This window comes from Parasteatoda tepidariorum, chromosome 8 (assembly GCF_982258835.1).
Source record: "Parasteatoda tepidariorum strain Cologne lab strain chromosome 8, Ptep-v5.0, whole genome shotgun sequence".
Lineage (NCBI taxonomy): Eukaryota > Metazoa > Arthropoda > Arachnida > Araneae > Theridiidae > Parasteatoda > Parasteatoda tepidariorum.
In genome coordinates this window covers 37,853,115-37,873,068 of record NC_141762.1, presented here as the reverse complement: position 1 = coordinate 37,873,068, position 19,954 = coordinate 37,853,115, and the positions used below count along the sequence as shown (strand labels likewise).

Sequence of the window (19,954 nt, the reverse complement as noted above, 5' to 3'; positions counted from 1 at the left end):
GACCGAATATCGTACAAATTTGTAAAAACATTGTGATTCTTATCTTTTAGATTAAAGTATTTTTGACGCTTTCTCTATAGGTATGTTGTTAAAAATATTGTGGTTAGTTTTAAGATAACGCTTATTGTAACTGAATTCTATTATGAGATCACTTACTATCTTTATTAATAATAATAATCATATGTGAATCGCTCTAATAAACTGTTCCCACAAGACCTTTTTCTGATAACCAGATAACTCTTTTCTGATTGTATTGAAATAGTAAGCATAGGTAATCTCATCACTTTTTAAAATTTAAGCTAAAACGAGAATAGGTAGAAATTTAGTTATTCAATATTTTCTCATTATTAATAATATTACTGGTTATATTTTTTAATACAATTATAAAATTAAAAATATTCAAAATTGATTATTATGTAAGAAATTACGGTTTCATTCTTTGTAAGAAAGATGATGATTAAAAGGAATAAAATGTTTAAAAAAATCCCTGATGCAAAGTAATTAATTTTGCATAAATAAGCCAGGTTTTTTTTATTACTTTCATTTTTTACTTGACTTAGTTTTCTTGAAAAAGATTATTGTACGTCAGTCACTTTGTGATAACTTATAAAAAATATTTTTGAATTTATAGGACTAAATTTATATGAATTCTTAATAGTCTTTAATTTAAATGCTTATAAAATAACAAATAAGTAAATTTATGAACATAATATCATTTAAAAATCATTTTTATTTATCAATTGTAGTTAGCTGGAAAAATTTATTAATTTCTAACTAAGTTAATTTTTTCATAAAAAAATTTCTAGATCAAAATTTTTATTTGCAGACACCTCGAAAAGTCTTGCTTCATATAATTATTAGTTTTGAAGGTTTTCTTGAATAATTTTTGTAAGCATTAACCAATGTTTATTCGTATATATAAAATTCTAAATAAATAAATATTTTCCCACTTTACCCAATAAATAAGAAACTCTTGAAATAAATAAAAAAGCTTTTAAAATAAGCTTTATTTATATAAAATAAACATAATATTTGGAAAATTAACTAAAACTATATCAGTTCAATTCATATAAGTCACGCCTATAAGTTCAGTTCATACTTTCGTCTCAAACACTACCAAAAAGTTATTTTTTAACTTTTTAAAATTATTTTATTAATATTTTTATATTTAAACGAAATAATATAATTATATAATAACAATAATATAATAATAAAATTATATAATAGCAAAATATATAAAAACAAAATTATATATTGCATTTATAATATAATAAAAGAAATATTTATTATAAATTAATGTTTGTAAAAAATAAATATTTATTTTTTACTATTCATTTTATAATAAAAATAAATATTTATAAAATTATGAGCAAAAGTTAAATAGTAAATGTTAAATGAAATATTTGCTGATTATATAAAAAAGAGCTATAATGAAATTTGTCGTACTTAATTTTGTGGTAGTTCAAATTTATAGATAAGATTATCCTTTAATCTAATTAATTTATACGGAAAAAGAAGTGACAAACAATGTAAATTTATTAAAAATATTGCTTTTAAAAAATTAACTATTATTTCATTCCTTCCCTTATTTTTAATAAATTTATAAAGTTAGAATGAGATGGAATCCATGCAAAAAATACTAGGTTTCTGTAAGTGTAACTGATACAGAAAAAGCTAGTTATTACTCATCTCTAATAAGCACAAAGTTGATATCACTAACGAGATGAAATAATGAGAAAAAGTATTCTGGAAAAAAAATCTTTTGCAACGGTACTGAGTAGATTCATTCAAGTTTCAAAAATGAATACGAATAAAATAAATAAATTAAAATAAAAAAGGGGGAAAAAGGTAAATAAAAAAATAAAGGAAAGAAAAGTTATTTTTTGTTGTCAGGATGTTTTCAGCGTATCATTGAAAAATTTGTCAACTCTGTATCTTGGTTTCGACTAATATGGAAGAAGAACAAGTTTCGGAAGACTTACAAAATTTTATGATAACAAAATGAACAAAATATTTATAAAGAACAAAAGTTAAATAATCTGCATTAGGGGAGAGTCGGGTAGCCCCGCCCACTTAAGGAGTACTGCTTATATTTCTGTATAATATTGAGTAATAATCAATATTTTTGTATGTTTCTATTGTTTTATCATCTAATTAAATAATGCTAAAAGAATAAACCAAAAAAAGAATAGTTTATCTCAAAAAAATAGAAATTTAAAAAAACATGTTTTTCAGCTCTTTTCAAAATGTGTCGGATAGCCCCGCCCAGTTACAAAAATTATGTTTTTTGACTGTTTTTTCAGGTGTAAATGAAAATGACCAATGTATTGACAATAGATAAACCTCATTTATCATTTTTATCACAAAATTCGACCGATTTTTCTTAATTTCATGACTACTGCATTCAACATATTTTCAAAACTATTGTTTACCATGTTACCAGCTGCATAAATACTTGAAACTTTGAAAATAATCTTTTTTTTAATTTAACAATTATTGTCCGATGGCCCATTGACTTGAAAAAATATTCTATACATATGAAATTGACAGTGGGAGGGGGTACCCGCTGGGCGAGGGGACCCGACACTCCCCTAAATGAAATATTTCAACTTTGTGTCGAGGAGTAATTAAAAGCCCTTTAATGAAATATGTTTTGCTTAGTTTTGTGAGTAGTGATAGTTTAAATTTTGAGGTAAAATTATCCATAAATCTGTCATTTATATGGAGAAGTAGTAAACAAATTACATTTATTAGAAATATTACTTTTCAAAAAATTAACTGAAATTTAAATATTTCAATTGTTCCATTATCTTGAATAAATTTCTTAAGTTCGAATGACATGTAATCTATACAAAAAGTATTAGGTTTTTGTAACTGATAGGCAGTCGCATCGATATCAGTTGTAACTGATACCGAAAAAGTTAGTTCTTACTCATCTCTAATAAGCACAAAGTTGATCTCACTAACAAGATGAAATAACGAGAAAAAGTATTCTGAAAAAAAAAATCTTTTGCGACGATACTGAGTAGAATCATTCAAGTTAAAGGAAAGAAAGAAAGAAAGAAGAGAAAAGAAAGAAAAAAAAATATTTTTACTCTTGGGATGTTTTTCAGCGTATCATTGAAAAAGTTGTTTACTCTATATCTTGGTTTTGACTATTGAGGAAAAGTTTTGGAAGAAGATGAGGTTTCCGGGTAAGAATGTCACTCTAAGCAGATAAGAAAAAAGAAAAATGTTGAACCCTTTCATTCTTGTCCCTTTTGTCTTGGAGAAAACTGTAAAAAAGCTTGTTTATTATTTGACAAAGAAACATTGATAGCCAGTATTTCTTTAACTTTATTAATCATAGAAAACTTATCTAATTCAACACACGCAAGAAACTCGTAAAACCTTTTTTTATATAACTTCTGGCTTGAAAGTGCATTTTCTTTTACAACTTCTCAGTGATATTTAAGTTTAAACTTACATATATTTAGGAAATTTTTTAAACGCTTATTTAAAACAATTTTTGAGAATAAAAGCTAGAAAAAAAGATGTTCACAGCATCTGCCAGGAAGGAATACGATTTAGTTTTCGCAAAACTCTTATTTCTAGAAAAAATATTTCCTTTTTAGATACCTCAAAGAGAGACTTATTTAAACGAAATAAAATAATAAATAAAAGCATCTTGTTTTATTTTTAAAAAAATTGTTCATTCATCTGATTTGGGCAAATGTTTTTAGTGTTTGGAAAGATATAAGATATGGGATTATTTTAAGATAGACTTTTTCATCAAAAATATTTTAATAAAGTCAAATAGTCATTTATATTTTTAAATCAAAAATTTTATTTCAGCAGAAAATTACAAAATATTACATTTTAATTTTTACTAAAATAAGATTTTCGATTTCCTCTAACAAAAAGTTGTATAAATGTAACATTTTGGAAAAATTATACCAGCACATTTTTTTACGTGTGTGTTTGACAAATGCTTTTGTGTTTGGGTGGATCTGAGACAGGGGATTATTTTGATATAGACCTTATCATCAAACACTTTTAATGTTACATTTATACAACTTTTTGTTAGAGGAAATCGAAAATCTTATTTTAGTAAAAATTTACTTATATTCAGCAAAATTTTATAAATATTACCAAATCAGATGTTTAAAGATTTCTGATACTTTCTGATCAGCTGCTTCTTTTTGATACTTTATCAGCAAAAATAATCAAATTCCAATCATCCTCTTCACGTTTAGTTAAATATTTTAAATTTTTCTTAAATTCTCTTATTAATGTGATTTGCAAGGGAGTTTTTCCAATCGTAGGAATTCAATGTCTTACTAAAGCTTTGTTCTTACTCCTTAGGCCATTCGGAAAACCCAACTCTTTAGATGCAACGTAAACAAATATTTGAACACTTCTTTTTAAATCTAAATTAAAATTAATAAAGCTAGCCTTAAATGTGCTGATTATTTTGGAACAAACATTATTTTAAGACACGAAATCGGAAACAAAAATATACTGCAAAAGCATACTCTTTTAATATGCCTCCATACCTTTTTATTTTATTTTATAACCGGTGATAAACGCTTGACGAAATGCTGAATTTACGACTATTATCGTTTCATTGCCTTGTAATTTTGAACCCAACCTAGAAAATAAGAGGATTACTGGATAAAACATTGGAACAAGCTAACCTTCGTGGTGGACATTTTTTGATAAAACTAGCCTGCATTTACTTTACATGGAGAAAAAAACCATGAATGCCTCCCGTGGTTAGCCCGAAGGCAAGGGAATTATAACCCATGATCCATCTACCTCTCAGGATATTTTTTTATGTTAGCACTGTGATCGGTGCGAGCCGGGTACAGGATTCATATCGACCACCCGTCGATGGTATTTGAACCTAGGGCACCTCATTGGGAAGTGAGTAATCTATCCCCTGAGCCACCACAACTCTCATGCCTGCTTTTTTTTTAAATGACCGTCGTTGAACAGCCGACCCAATTTTTACGATTACGACTAATAATGTTCAAATTCGTAGCCTTGTAATTTTGAACCTAATCTGGAAGATAAAGGAACTCATGGATCAAGTATTGGGAGAAAATTTGACTTTGGATGGAACTAACTTGCATTTACGTTACATGATTAAGAAAACCATGAAAACCTCCCACTGCAATTTTGCTCAAATTTTGAATTTTTTAATTCAAAATTAAATTGTTAAATATCACTTAAAAGCTTATAAGCCAAATGATTAAAAAAATGACCATTAATGAAATAAATAATGAAAATACTTATAAATAACGAAAAATTATTTCTTTATTTGAAATTAATTATTAGGATAAACAAGCTTTTTAATTTTGTGCACTGTTTACTTAATTATCTTAGATAGTTCCTAAGATATGACAAAATACGCAAAAACTGAAATTAATATCAATTTTTGACTGTTCTCCCTCCTAAATGTGGGGACCGTATTTTCAAAATTGTTGCTCCATCCTTTTATATTAAAAGTCATGTTCAAATCATTTGTCTATCTTTTCTTCAAATTATTATATTAATCAAAATTTGTCCTAAAATATTAAATAAAATGTTTAAAATACCTTAAAAACAATATTGCATAAAAATAAAATCTGCTTCTTTACGTATTTCTCAAACGTAAATGTGAAAACTTTTTTTTAACAAACGTATATGTGAACTGAAAGACACTCTATCTAATGCAACAGAGTTTTTTTTTTTTAAAGAACAATTTCATAAATCTATTTCAGGCGTATTTTGTAATGTTCGCAGCATACAAATTAACTTCACGTATGCAATACCAGTTTTTTTAAACAATTTAAACATTTTTTTTTATTATTTTATATGTTTTTTATTTATTTTTTATTAAAAAAGCTTTTTGTAAATCATATTTTTTTTAGAAAAAAACAGCATATTCTTAAAAAAATATTTCACAAAATATCCTTTTTTTAACTTGGTAATTCCTTTAACTCGTTTACGAAAAAAAATTCTTACAATAAAGTAATTAAATATTTTATAGCGTTAAATTCTACTATTTTAGTACGTCTTACGTTTTAGAGGAAGAAATCAAGCAATTTTGATTTTAAGATATTAATAATTAAAAATTTTAGCCACAAATTATTTCAAATTCAAAGCCTTGTAATGAGACAAAACAATAACTGCAAAAAGCACAATTAGCATTAAGAAAAGGGGGTAAAGCTGGATCGGTAATATTTTAAGGCTGAAAATTCAGGGCTCCTAATTTTACTCAATCACACTTACTTGAAAACTTAAGATTATTAAAATTCTTTTTTTAGTTCGTGATTTAAATAAGTAAAATAAGTCGAATTACTAAGAAACAAGAACAGTTTATTTACAAAAAACAAATAGGTATTCAGGAAGAAATCTGCTGCATTTGAATTCAATTCTAAGTTCAAGAATTATTATCCTCTATGGTGACCATGTCCACCCCGATGTCCTCCATGGTGACCTCCGTGATGGCCTCCGTGATGTCCACCGTGATGTCCTCCATGATGCCCATGATGTCCACCACCGTGATGTCCACCATGATGGCCTCCACGTTGATATCCCGGTCCAGCAATAGCTAAAGCAGTTGCCAGCAATACCACAAAGTAAATAACGAAAGCAAAAAAGCGAGATGTATTCTGGAAAGAAAAAAAATTTCAGATGACTTTTTATAAAAACAAGTATTCTCATAAAACTATGCTTTTTGTGAAAAATTTTTTTCAAAATTAGTATATTTATTTTGAAGCAAAATTGTTAACACTGACACTCAAGAACTGAATCACAAGTTGTAATGAAAATTACTGAGAATTCTGTAATTAAATGAACTATATTTCTTCTTTCCTATATTTGCAACTAACATTGATAACTTTTGGTAACAAGTGATAAGTTACAGAAACAGTAAATGACAAGTTAATTAACAAGTGATAAGTTACCTGGCAAACAAAGTGTCCAATTCCTTCTTTTGTATTATTGCTTTAATTTTTTTCAAATACGTATAAGATTTAAAATTGATAATTTGAGGTAAATTTTTTAAAACAAAAAAGTTTTCATACATAATGTTACGTTTATAAGGAAAAAATATTTTTGCTTAAAAAACAAACTCGAATTTATTACGTTGTATCAGATTTATAATAAAAATCAAATTCATAAATTATATTCAATATTATTTTAGTAATGCTTTATAAAATTACTTTTATTTTTCATTGTGTAACCAGCATTTAAATGAGGTTTATGAACAAATATGTTCCGTTATTCAATAGCTTCTTTTTCATTAATCCACTAAAAAATTCATGCTAAATATTTTTTAAATGATTTTTTAAACATATTGTCAAATAATGTTAAATAAACTTAAAAGCAACACAAATTTCTTCTAAAAAAGTGAAGGAAGTTTTCCTAATAATTGTGTAATAATTAAGATTTCGTGGTCAGTTGTGAGCTCAATTATATATAAAACGATTTTAGATTAAGTTATCGGTAATTTCATTTTTATAAGGTTAATTTCATGACATACATTTCATTGCGTATAAATATATATAAATTTCATTATATATTTTGAATAATAAACATTATGAGCATAATGAAAAATAATTGAAGATTTCAAAATTCTCACATTTCACTATCAAAACTCATAACTGAAAACTTTTAAAACGATTATTGTTTTTTTTATTCCATTTTAATAGATTATATTAAAAAAAGCAAGAACATTAATGAAAAATAAGAAGCTTTTCTTTTTTTAAATAAAATCCGGTAACAAGAAAAGAAATCTAGAAAACATTTAGTTTTCTTATTGTTCTTGTTTCTAATGCTACTTACCAATACCAGCAAGCCTGATTGGTGAAAACAGGGAAATTTTAAGCATAGAATGAGTTTCTTGTTTTTCAGTGGCACCATCTATGGCCAAGAATGTGATTTAAACCACGCACACGTCACAGTTCGTTTATAAGTCAGTCTGAGGTCACCCGGGATCGACCCCAGTTATGCCCAGAATTCGAATTCCGCAACCGGCTAGCACCGACCGCACTGTTGACGTAAAGTAACCTCAGTGGTAAACGATTGACGGGTTAGAACCCCCTTGCTGTCAGGCTAACTGTAGGAGTCTTCCGTGGTTTTCCTCTCCATGTAACGCAAATGCAGGTTAGTTCCATCAAAAAGTCCTCCACAGAGGCAAATATCTCCCAATACTTGATCCAGGAGTTCTCATGTCTTCTGGATTGGGTTCAAAATTACAAGACTACGGAGTCGAACATTAGTAGTCGTAAACACAAAAATTGGGTCGGCTGTTCAACGAAGTTTATAAAATAAAATTTCTCTGAAGAAGCCGTGGTGGCCCAGGGGATAAAGCGCTCGCTTTCCATTGAGGTGAACCGGGTACGAATCCCAGCGATTGCTGGTCGATTTGAATTCTACAGCCGGTTCAAAGTGCTGACTTAAAATATCCTCAGTGGCAGACAGATGATGGGTTAGAGTTCCCTTATCGCCAAACTAACCTTGGGAGGTTTTCGTAGTTTCCCTCTCCATGTAACACAAATGTGGGTAGATTCTCTCAAAAAGTCCTCCACGAAGGCAAAATTTCACCCAATACTTGATTCCGTGTCTTCTGTATTGAGTTCAAAATTTCTAGACTGCGGAGCTAAACATTGGTAGTCGTAAACCCAAAATAAGATCACTCATTTAAAATCTGAACTAAAGCTAGTGCGAAGAAATTATTATCTAGTAATTTTCTAGTTTTACCTAGTGATGAGTTTATTGCTCATTAAAACAATTATTTTATTTAAAAAAATTGAAAGCATTGGATTTTAGTTTTGTAAAAAAACATTTCGATTAATGCACTGAAATTGCTGTGTAGTTTATGGATATTTTTTCTTCCCTCTTTTCAAAAACCTTCAACATCAATTCAATAATACCTGTTAATTGTTTTTTCACGTTTTTCTATTTATAGTTTGCTAAACAACCAGTTCCATCTATTGGTTTTATAATTACATACAAAAACAAAATAAAAACAATTCAAAAATAGAATAACACTTTTCACTTTATATTTTGGTAGTTATCCAAAGAACAATGTGAAGAGATAATTAAAAAAATAAAACAAATTAAATTGCTTTTCTTGGTGATACTTCTTTAGCTATGGCTTGAACAATTAAATTTAAAATTATTTTTTCAGAGAGAAACTCCTTTTGAGTAGTTTCAGAATATGAAATTACACATCCTTTGCAAGTCCATTTGAAAAAAAAAAAATTCCTACATTTTTCTCAACCCTATCCAAAACTCTTCTTTTTACAATTTATCTAGATGTATTTCTAACTTACTACATTAAACAACAATTTTTTGTTCAAATTACTTTTTTTGTTTTACTTCATAATAATTAGTAATTAAGTAAAGTAATTTTTCAATTTTTTAAATATCATAGAATCCTCGGTGTATCGTGCTTGTCTAGGAACAAAAAAAGCTCAATGTAAGAACAATGCCAATATAATGAACAACGATGCATCAATATAATGAAGTTTATTTTAAATAATAAATATGTAAAATATCATTGAAAATATTGTAAAATTCAAAAACTTTGGAGCATTGCAAAATTATTGTGATATTTATTGAAACTTATTTCAAAAATTTTACTTAATCGTACAATCATGATTAATTTGTGTATTGTGTACAATTGAGCAATAATGATTAATTTAATTGCATGATGAATGATGAATAGTCTTCTACGGCTCTCAACCGCCATTTCTATCCCTAAAATATGAGCTATTGTTCAGCAAAGTAGTTCAAAAACTATTTTTACTATATGAGTTGATGGGTAATGCTGAAAAGGTCTTATGGTTAGATTAACTGAGGCAAGAGACGAACTTGGTATCCATAATAGCATCTTTTCCGCATTACCCATCATAAAAAGAAAAGAATTTTTAAATCATCCTATTATGCCTGTGGCAGAATTTCTTCGGGCTTTCTGCCACATAATTCATAAATGCTAATATCCTTCTGCGAGATATTTAAAAATAACAAATATGCATGTTACTAATTTTAGTTAACAGAAGCATTAACTTCAAAATAAATATTTTAAAAAAATCTGTTCAAATAAAATATTATTTTAATTGAATATGCAATATTTTTCATTCTAATATTTTGGGCGATATTCTTTCATTTTCATGGAAGATAACACACTAATTATTTCCTTTTGTAATTCAACATTTTGTAATTCATCATCCCATTAAGAAAATTAATCAAAAATCATTAAATCTGTAGCAATAACTGCCGGAAAAAAAAGATCGACTGCAAAATCACGCGAATCGGACTCTTCAAAAAGGGATTACTAAATACGTGTTTTCATTTTGAGATTCAGTTGGTGTAATAAATAATTTCATATTAAAAATATTGGATTTTAAAAGCTATAACGAAATCAGTTGATGTAATAACTGCACGAAAAAAATAGAACGAAAATTTTTACCGAAACGAAAACCAAATTTTTTACTTCATTATTCTTCATTTTTTATTATTCTCAAATGGGAATAGAAATATCACAAGCATTTTTTTCCACTCCGATGCGCATCTTTTGAATATAATTATGAATTAAAGACAAGATTCGGAAATTTTTGCAGAAAAGAAAAGTAAAATCTTTCAGTTTCCAAAGGAAAAATCTTTCTACAAGAACTCGGTATTCTGCTATAATGTCGCCACGATTCTTCCATAGGCCTATTATTTATATGTTATATCTAGTATGAAAGGTATATTTGAATTCTTAATTTTTTTATAATTTAGTATAAATGCAAGTGATATATTTGACAAATTCTCTTGGTTTTCTTTTTTTTTTAAAATTACTTAGATTCAAGAGAGGCGCAAAAATGAGCAAAAAATCCAAAATCGTGTTTTATTGAGGTGTAGTGAGTGAATATATAGTGAGGAACTACTGTATGAAATTTTAGTTTATTAGATAGCCGGTCTTTAAAGAATTTGTCACAAAGCAGTTTAATGCAGCATTAATTTAAATTTATTGTCAAGAATTACTTACATTTTAAACAAAAACGAATCAGTAGTTCACATTGTTTTTCAAACATATATTGCTCCCTATGTCACTTAATTTGTTATAGAATATAGCCATCCATTTCCATAAGTGTTTTGGAAATCTGTATGTTTTGCATCTAACACGCAATTTTTTTAAATATACATTGCAACTTCATAACTTTCAACGGTGGTACCGTTAAAACTTTAACTAAAAATCAAAACTTTTAATTACTGCTGATTAAATATATTTTAAAAAGTGAAAATAAGTAGTATCAGAGACGCATTGATATCAGATCTATATTAAACAAAATTTAGTGTTTCTTTTTTCAATGACTTGATTTAAAAAAATTTACGTCAAAATTGAAAACTAAATTGTACGTACCATGGTTGAATGAAGTTAAGTTGTGGATTCTTGAATAAGTGATACAAAAACTTCTTTTGTTTGAAATATTTATACCTATTTCTGAATGCTCAAAATCATCTCTATATATACTATTATCACTTCAGAAGATTTAATGTCTTTAAATCACGTGATTGGATTTTCCAAATTGCCTAAAGTTCTAGGGCAACTAAAACTGAATCTTGCAACATTCTGACATCGTTTTCGAATTCTGTCCCTTTGATTGCCATTTTTTTTCTCTTGAGGACGTAATCATTACATAAATATAAGAAAACAAGACATTGATCTATTTTTAGTGTCGTAAGCTATACAAATAATCCACAATGGACAACGCTACGTAAATACAAAACCTTAAAACCAAGTTCAACAGTTTCCACTGCTTTGAATTTCGAATCACGCGCGGCATTAAAACCCGTTTCTGTGAATCGTCCACTTTTAATCAGTGTTCTTCATTAAGACTTGTCACGCTCAAAAGGAAGTTGAGGTTAAAGCAGATAACACATTAATTCAAACACTTTTTTCTTTTTATTTAATGCTGTGACTCTAATAGCACATAATTGGCAGGGTGTCTTTCAAGTGTTGAAGAAAGTGTTGTGATTTGTTGCGATTATTAATGGAGAATATTTTCTTTTAATTTTTCTTTAAGCTCATTTATTTTCAACACTCTTTTTCCTCGCAATAGCTAAAGTGGGGAAAAATATGTAAAGTAAAGTAGAATAAATATAATGGCAAGATTTCTTAAATTAAAAATTTAGTGCAAATTCGAAAACTCGAAATTTTGTAATTCTTCCTTGATATTTTATCAAAACCTTAATAAAATTTTATTCCATCGTAGCTTCACATAATTTAAATTATGTTTCCTTTGAAACTGAAATTCAATATACTGTATTGTATATAGTTCATACATATAGAGTTCAATAAAGAAAATAAGTATAAACGATTACCTTTCTATTTTTAATTAAATAAAACTAATTAAATTAAAAATCAACGTAATGTTGAAACAATTACCAATTGAATTTTCCCCGTATTCTTGGATTATTATTTTGGCTTAGTGTCAGTTTTTTTTTTAAAAATAAATCATTGCAATCATATTTATCATGGGATCATTTCTTCAATGTTCTAGAATGCACAAAAATAACTGATTCAGCCCATCTATGTATCTGAACTTGAGAAACTAATTTAAATATGATAGTGAAATAGATTTTTTTAAGCAAAAAATATTTTGGCACTTGATTTGGTGAAAAAAAAGTTGTATGTTTGTTTTAACAAACACAAATTTTATTAAGAAAAAATTTCTGATATTTTATAAATTCTAATATTTATAAATATTTTTAATATTTATAATTTTAATATATTTTTAATATTTATATTTATTTCTAATATTTATAAATATTTTATAACCGAACAAATATGTTACTTAACAGACGCTATTTGTTTAAATAACTTGTTTTACATACGCTGAGAATGTTTATTTTGTACAATCTTAGGTCGAGCGCGTTTAATAAGAATTTTATTATTATTTATGTAAAAAATTATTGAAAAATGCTTTAAATCAACAATATGTTTTCACACACTTCTGAATGCTTAATAATTTAATTAACAAACCTAAAAAACGAAAGTTTTGATTTAATTAACTTATTATTTTAAATCTTAATATAAAATTCTAACTAATGAAAATGAATGCTAGTATTTAAGAAATAAAAACGTTTTATTAACAGAGAACGGAAAGTTTTTCCAGATATAAAAATGCCTTCTTCCAAACTCAAGTCTAGTTTCATAATTTATCCTCTATGGCCCCCGTAACCTCCACGATATCCTCCTCCTCCGTGATGACCACCATGGCCTCCTCTGTATCCTCCGCGATAACCTCCATAATGGCCTCCATGTCCACCACCACCATGTTTCCAACCACCTCCACCTCCATGTTTCCACGGTGCAGGAATGGCTAAAGCAGTTGCAAGCAACACCGCGAAGTACACAACGAAAGCGAAAATATGAGTTATTTTCTGAAATAAAAATAGATTTTTTTTAATATCATTTATTAAAAAATAGTAAAATTTTATTTTTAAAAAATAACAATTCTAAACAAACTACATTTGTATGAAATTTACAGCTTCGCATTTAAATAAAGTGGATAATTCAGACATACCAGGTATTTAGGAGCTGAAAAAAGTGGAAAAATAACAACATTTTTCAACCAACAACTTTTAATGTTGTTTTGTACAAATTGAACCAACAAATTACTTTCCTCTACTATATCCATTAACATTAAAACTTAAGAACGATCCGCTGTGACGTCATCCTTATATTTTTTCAACGAAGTCTCTTTCCACTGATTGAACTCTAGCAACCATAAAAAGAAATGCTTAGTTGATTCTCTAAATTTCAATAAACACTTTTCAGTTTATATTTTAGTGCTTTGGAAACATTTTTATTTAATACTGTAGCTTCAGTTTGTTTAATTTTGCTCTTCTCAATGATTTAAAATTTTAAATGCTGAGTTTTTTTATTCCTTTCAATTTGGTATATGGAATTAAGATGGAACTTTTAAAAGTAAGCAAAACTTCATAATATTTTCGAATTAATTTCTAATCTATAATCTTTGATGAATCCGCACGGTTTTGTAGCGCCATCTAGAAAAACATGCAACATAGAGAGCGAGAGTGTGTGTGGGGAAGGAGAGCCGTAAAGAGCTACAAAAAACCTCTCTTCCAAATATTAATAAATAAATATTGTGCAAAATTACATTCCTCTTATTTCTGTTTATTGAGCGAGTACTTATTTACCTAAGCGTTGACATTTGATATTAGTTTTATTTTCATAACAAGAGTTCTGTAATCCTTCATATACTCCTTTTAATTTTATTCTGTTATGTAATGTTCGAAAGAAAAGAAAAAAAACAGAATTCTTAATTTTTGGGTGTAGTAATTATATGCAATAAGTTTTGTCCGTATATATTCTTCTATTCATGGTGCATATCATTCATATAAATACGTATTTATTTACCAAAAAATGAACTTAAGGACAAGAAAAGAAAGAGGAAAATTAAAACATTTAAATTAAATGGTAAAAAAAACGTATAGTGTTGTATTCATGGATTTTTTAATAATATTAGTTGTTAACGATTTCAAAATCACAAAGGTAAAAACATATTCTTTAGCGTGAACTTTACGGTTAATTGGCTGGACAAACTGCTGCCGGTTATTTTTCCATTATTAGAACGAAAACTCTAACAGAGTATAGCATTTTCGTGTTATTCTATAGCAGAGATCACATCTTTTTGTGAGAGAGACTTCTTCTGTTACGAAGCATTAAAACAATTATTGCGACATCTAGTTATATATGCAGAATTTCTATAAATTGACCCTCACAGTAGTTTGATGCTAGGTCTGAACTTGAAAAATCGTATTTTAGTGTGGAAAGGCAGCGATATACAAATGTGAAGCGAAAAATAAGAGAACTTTTCTGGTGTCTTAATTTTTTGATATTTTTTGTATTTTAATGACATTCCATGATATGTGGATAACATTGAAACTTTTTTTAAAAACTGATATGAGCGTATTTTAAGCTGTAAACATGTTTCAGTTTTTATTTTCGACATCCTTTTATGGTTTTTCCACCAGCATATTATATCCGTTAACCTTCTGAATGGTTTATATTTTCAGTTTAAATATTGGCGAAGAGAAATTTTAGTCCGGCTAGTACTTAAGTACTGAAATTTCAGGACCTGGTCTAGCATTAAAGTGGAAACAATTAGTGAATCATTCTCAGTGACAATAACATACGCAAAATTAAAATACCTGATTCATAAAATGATTCATAAAATTAAGTATAATCGAAAACAGATAGAATCATTCCTGGTTCACATAGACAATTTTTGTTATCTATTTATATCACGAGAATATATACTTATTATCATTCGTTTGTAGATGACTACGAAGAATTTTCAGTAAAATTAGAAAATAAAATTTTTATCAGCTTATTACATATAAGGATTAGACATAGTAGTCCGAGTATTTCATGTTTAATATATATTTTTTGAAATTTCCTCAAAAATAAAATAAAACAATTAACACATTTCAAGCATGTTACAAGTTCCTTTTTAGCGAAACAAAGATCAAAACTAATTGCATTGCCAAAGAAAGCTGAGAGAAAGTAAAAAGTAGTTTTTAAAAACACCTTAAGTTTTATCCTGCAATAAAACTGCTTTTATTTTTAATCTCACCTTCCTCAATAGTTTTTTGTTAGACGTTTTTTTTTTTTCATTTTTGCTTTTTCTTTGTTTAAATAATAGTTTCTGACCACAATTGTTCTTTTTTACCCAATTTTCTACAACGATTTTAAAAACAAATATAAGAGTGATAGTTTTTAAATACTATGCATCTTTCAAATGTTACATGCAATGATTTTAATAAACATTAAAGTGACATTAAAGTGAACACGAATGTTTTTTTTTAAATTCTGTATTTTTCCCAAAACAAAAAAGCATTTTTATTAGCTGAATTTAAAACCTAATTCGCATCTGAAAATATAAGAAAAAATTCTGACTGTCACAGAAAGAAAACATATGCCTCTTGTATTAAGTAAGATGGCGCGGTTTCTGTAGTTCGCTCTCCTTTAATTAAATTAACTGTAAAACGAAAATAATAATACATTGAAAACCCATATGTGGATTTAAAAAGCTTTATTCAAAATTAATTTTGCACAAAATAAATCGCTGTGTTCTTTTTAAACTGCAATTGTCATTTTTAGTTTAATAAATTATTTCATTACGAACAAAAAACTCTCAATACATTGTTTTCTATTATTGTCTGTATCATAGCAAAGAACACTTTCATTTGATTCAAACTAATTCAGACTTTTTTTCTTTCTTTTATTCAAAAACAAGAGTATTTGAACTGCATGAATATATTAAATTATATTAAGAAAATATATTACTTTTCATTTTAAGATTTCTATAATAAACTCAATCAAACTTTAGAAAAATGCAATTAATAGTACATAACTTTAATTACTTGATTAAACATTTATATATTTGATAGCTTCCGATTTTGCTAACATTTCTCTTTAAACTAAGTACACCCAGAAAAAAGTATGGTCAAAACTACCTGAATACGGTAAAATTAACCGTGTTTCTGGCTAAATAGGAAAATCAAAAATCTCGATAATTTTGGTTGATTCCCTTTGATAATGATTTTGGTAAATTTAGCAATAAAATATGGTTCTATAATGTACTATAAAATTTGATAAATGTGGTAAAATTTGATAATTTCTTCATGATGTCTTAAAGCATGGCATAAAACCATTTATCTGGTTAAATTTACTTTTAAGTTATGTATTTTTTACTAAATATGTGGTAGTAAGAACTATAGTTTTGAAAACCGGAATTTTCAGTTAACCGTTACCATATGAATGCGAAAAAATGTTCAAATGAATTGTTTAAATACAGTATAATTTTTATTTTATTTTCAGAATGATATTTTTCTTAAGAGAGATGTCATTACCATGCTGTACAGTAATTTTACCAGATTTTTTTTCTCCGTGTATTACTCATTAAAAATGCGCTATAGTTTTGTTTTGTTTTATTTTCATATGCATTATAATTTTTCACATGTACTTTAAAGGTAAAAGAGAGCTGAATTTAATTCAAACAATTCAAGAAAGTATATGTACTTTCTTTTTTTTTAAAAAAATTAAAATGCTTTACTACTGCATTTGATATATTCATAATTCTATTTTTACTAATCTGAAGATTCCGATTATTTCCTTTGACATCACTGATAAGTGTATTTTATAGTTAGTTTAAGCTTAGTTTTTTAGTAAATACTTGCCTCATTCAAATAAATATTTGAATTATTAAACAGTTTCTTGAGCAAAATATGAGACGATATATTTGCTTTTAAATCATTCTATATTTCAGTAAAGTTAGGCTAACACAAAATTTGAAACACAAGGGAAATGAATGTTGACATTCTACTACGAGCCGTTTGAACCGTTGAATAAAAAATTTCTCTTGGGATTACCATTGAACGATTAATTTTTATTTAAAAGATAACACCGTAAATCAGATAGCTTAGAGCATTATTTAATTATAATGTACAAAAACAGAATGTCAGTAATTCTTAGTCAAATTGTCATTGTTATAATAATGGGAAAAAAGATGCATAATTAATGAGTAAATGCAGCAATACCAGCTCATCTAAAATTTCACATTTGACTTGCTCTTTCCTTTTAAATAAATTCCGAAAAAGCTTTTTATCATATATAAAGACTTAAATAAGAAAAATAATCGTATTTTTAAAAGAAATCGCATGAAAAGCAAACCATGATGGTTTTTCAACAATTAGTTAAAAATATTTTTCACTATTAAAAAAAAATTTTCTATAAAGTTGATTATTTGCAGAATAATTCCTTTCTTAAAAAAGAGAAAAAGTCTGAAATTTACATTTTCTAATTCAGAATGATTATTTATTTACTTTGTAATACATTATCTAATTTTAAAACGCAACAACGGATACTTAATTTAAATGTTGATTTTGTAAATTGCAATTAAATTCAGATTATTTTGAACAAAATGCAGAACTTTTCATTAGTAATTTTTATAATTTAAAAACCCAAACGCTCGAAAAAAAAGACCATTTTTCTAAATTATTTATTTTTAAAATCATACAATAATTTTTTTATATATTCTTTAAACATAGATCTTTATTTTTATACAATTAATTTTTATTTTTCGCCTATATTTTGAAACACTCTAAACGCAAAAATATAAACCATTCAAAACAAATCCAGAATCATACTTAAAATATATTTTTAAAACATATAATCAAATAAATTTAAAAATAATTATGACTTAATCTATAGCTTAAGAAACTTAATTCCCAATCTTTTACAATGAATAAAGCTGTATCATATCAAGCAAATGTAAATAAGTATTATTTATCAACAATTATGTCAGTTGCAAAGTAAAATCTTAAGATACATATATATTCTTACCATGATGAATGCAGTTTTCTTCAGGAGTCTAAATAAGTGATAAGAAACCTCCTATTATTAGTAATCGATCTCTGTATTTCTGACGACAACCCTTATATACTTCTATCAGCTTTAAAGATAAGAGTTTTTGAATCACATGATTAGATTTCGCTTTTCCCTAATTCTCGTAGGAAGATGTAATAAAATATTCAAATATATTCTTATTATTCAGAAAGCTTGTCCTTGAAATCTCATTACTTTCTTTGCAGTGCTGCGTTGTTAGAAATATTAAAGAGAAGCGATTGACATTAATCTATTGATTTATAAATGTCACGCGTTCTTCAATAAATTTACAATAAAATGTGCTGTGTATGAAAAAGAAATTTAACTTTTTCGCTTAAAAATTTAAATAATCCGAGACATTAAACTTCGTTCCTAACAAAAATATATAAAATCTGTCGAGTATCTGGCTGATAATCATTTATTAATCAATCAAAAGTCTAATAACCATTGATTGATCAATCAGAAGTCTATTAACCGTTGATTGATCAATTAAAAGACTATTAAACAAAGACAGAAAGATTAATAATCAAATTTGTTCTACTAGCTGATCAGACTTGACAGTATTCGATCGAAATAAGAACACATTTTTAAAAGTGTGCAAAACGTTAGAAATAAAAAAAAACAAATTAAAAAAAATTTGAAAAAATAATAATTAAAATAAAATTAGTTTAAAATTGGGCGTACTTAAATGTAATTATAAATGTGCAATTATGTAAAAAAAAACTGTGTTCAATTTATTTGTAACTTTACTCCTTATGTTAAGGATGTTTTTCGGAAAATTCTTAACAAAAACTAAAATCACAGTCAGAGTATGTTATAAACGGAGAAAAAAATTGTGATAAAATTACCGTATTGTAATATTACCGCATGGTAATAACATGTCTAATAAAAAAGGGGAAAAAATAACTAATAATGGTAATAACTTTTCTAATAAAAATAAACTTTTTGCAAAGGTGTGACTTTTCTTCGCATTGACATATTGCACCATTTTTATAATTAGAATTGGCTGTATATGTACATACAAAACTTAAACCTAATTGTCATGAATAACTATTTCAGACTCACAATAGTTGTGAAAATAGCATATTATTGGCGAAGAAACATTATAACATCAGAAAACAGAGATCTCCAAAAAGTAACCTTTCATAGATAAAATTTAACGTATCATGTTCGTAAATGTAAACTAGATAAATCTAAGTTAAAATATCACTAGTTATTTTTCATGTTTTTTCTTCGAACTGTTCTCTTTAGTTCTGTACTATTGAACATTGATGGATTTTTTTTCTATATTACCTTCCAAAATAAATTAATATTATGTGCTTTTTTCGTCTTGACTTATTTTATGTATATATGTTTACACCTATACCGGGGTTGTGATAGCTCTGTTGTTAGAGCATCTGCCTTCGGTCCAGAAAGGCCAAGGTTCAATACTTAACTCCACTAAGACCCAGTACATGTCATGTACGTGCTCGTAAAATCTGTAAAATTAAAAGTCCTGTGATCGAAAGCTGAGCATAA

The 19,954-nt window shown here is 27.0% G+C and overlaps 1 protein-coding gene and 1 long non-coding RNA gene across 2 annotated transcripts; both read right to left on the bottom strand.

The window, feature by feature from the left end:
* Positions 1 to 6,327: 6,327 nt before the first annotated feature.
* Positions 6,328 to 11,805, bottom strand: LOC147806085 (uncharacterized). The gene is made up of 2 exons (XR_015428706.1): positions 11,381 to 11,805; positions 6,328 to 6,638 (listed from the first exon to the last, which is right to left on the bottom strand). It is a non-coding gene; the product is annotated as an uncharacterized LOC147806085 (long non-coding RNA).
* Positions 11,806 to 13,087: 1,282 nt separating this feature from the next.
* LOC107439349 (uncharacterized) lies at positions 13,088 to 18,572 on the bottom strand. Its single transcript, XM_043044003.3, has 2 exons — positions 18,395 to 18,572; positions 13,088 to 13,404 (listed from the first exon to the last, which is right to left on the bottom strand). Exons 1-2 carry the CDS (start codon positions 18,395 to 18,397, stop codon positions 13,180 to 13,182), a joined length of 228 nt encoding a protein of 75 aa, XP_042899937.3. The 5' UTR covers positions 18,398 to 18,572; the 3' UTR covers positions 13,088 to 13,179.
* Between the last annotated feature and the right edge of the window lie 1,382 nt (positions 18,573 to 19,954).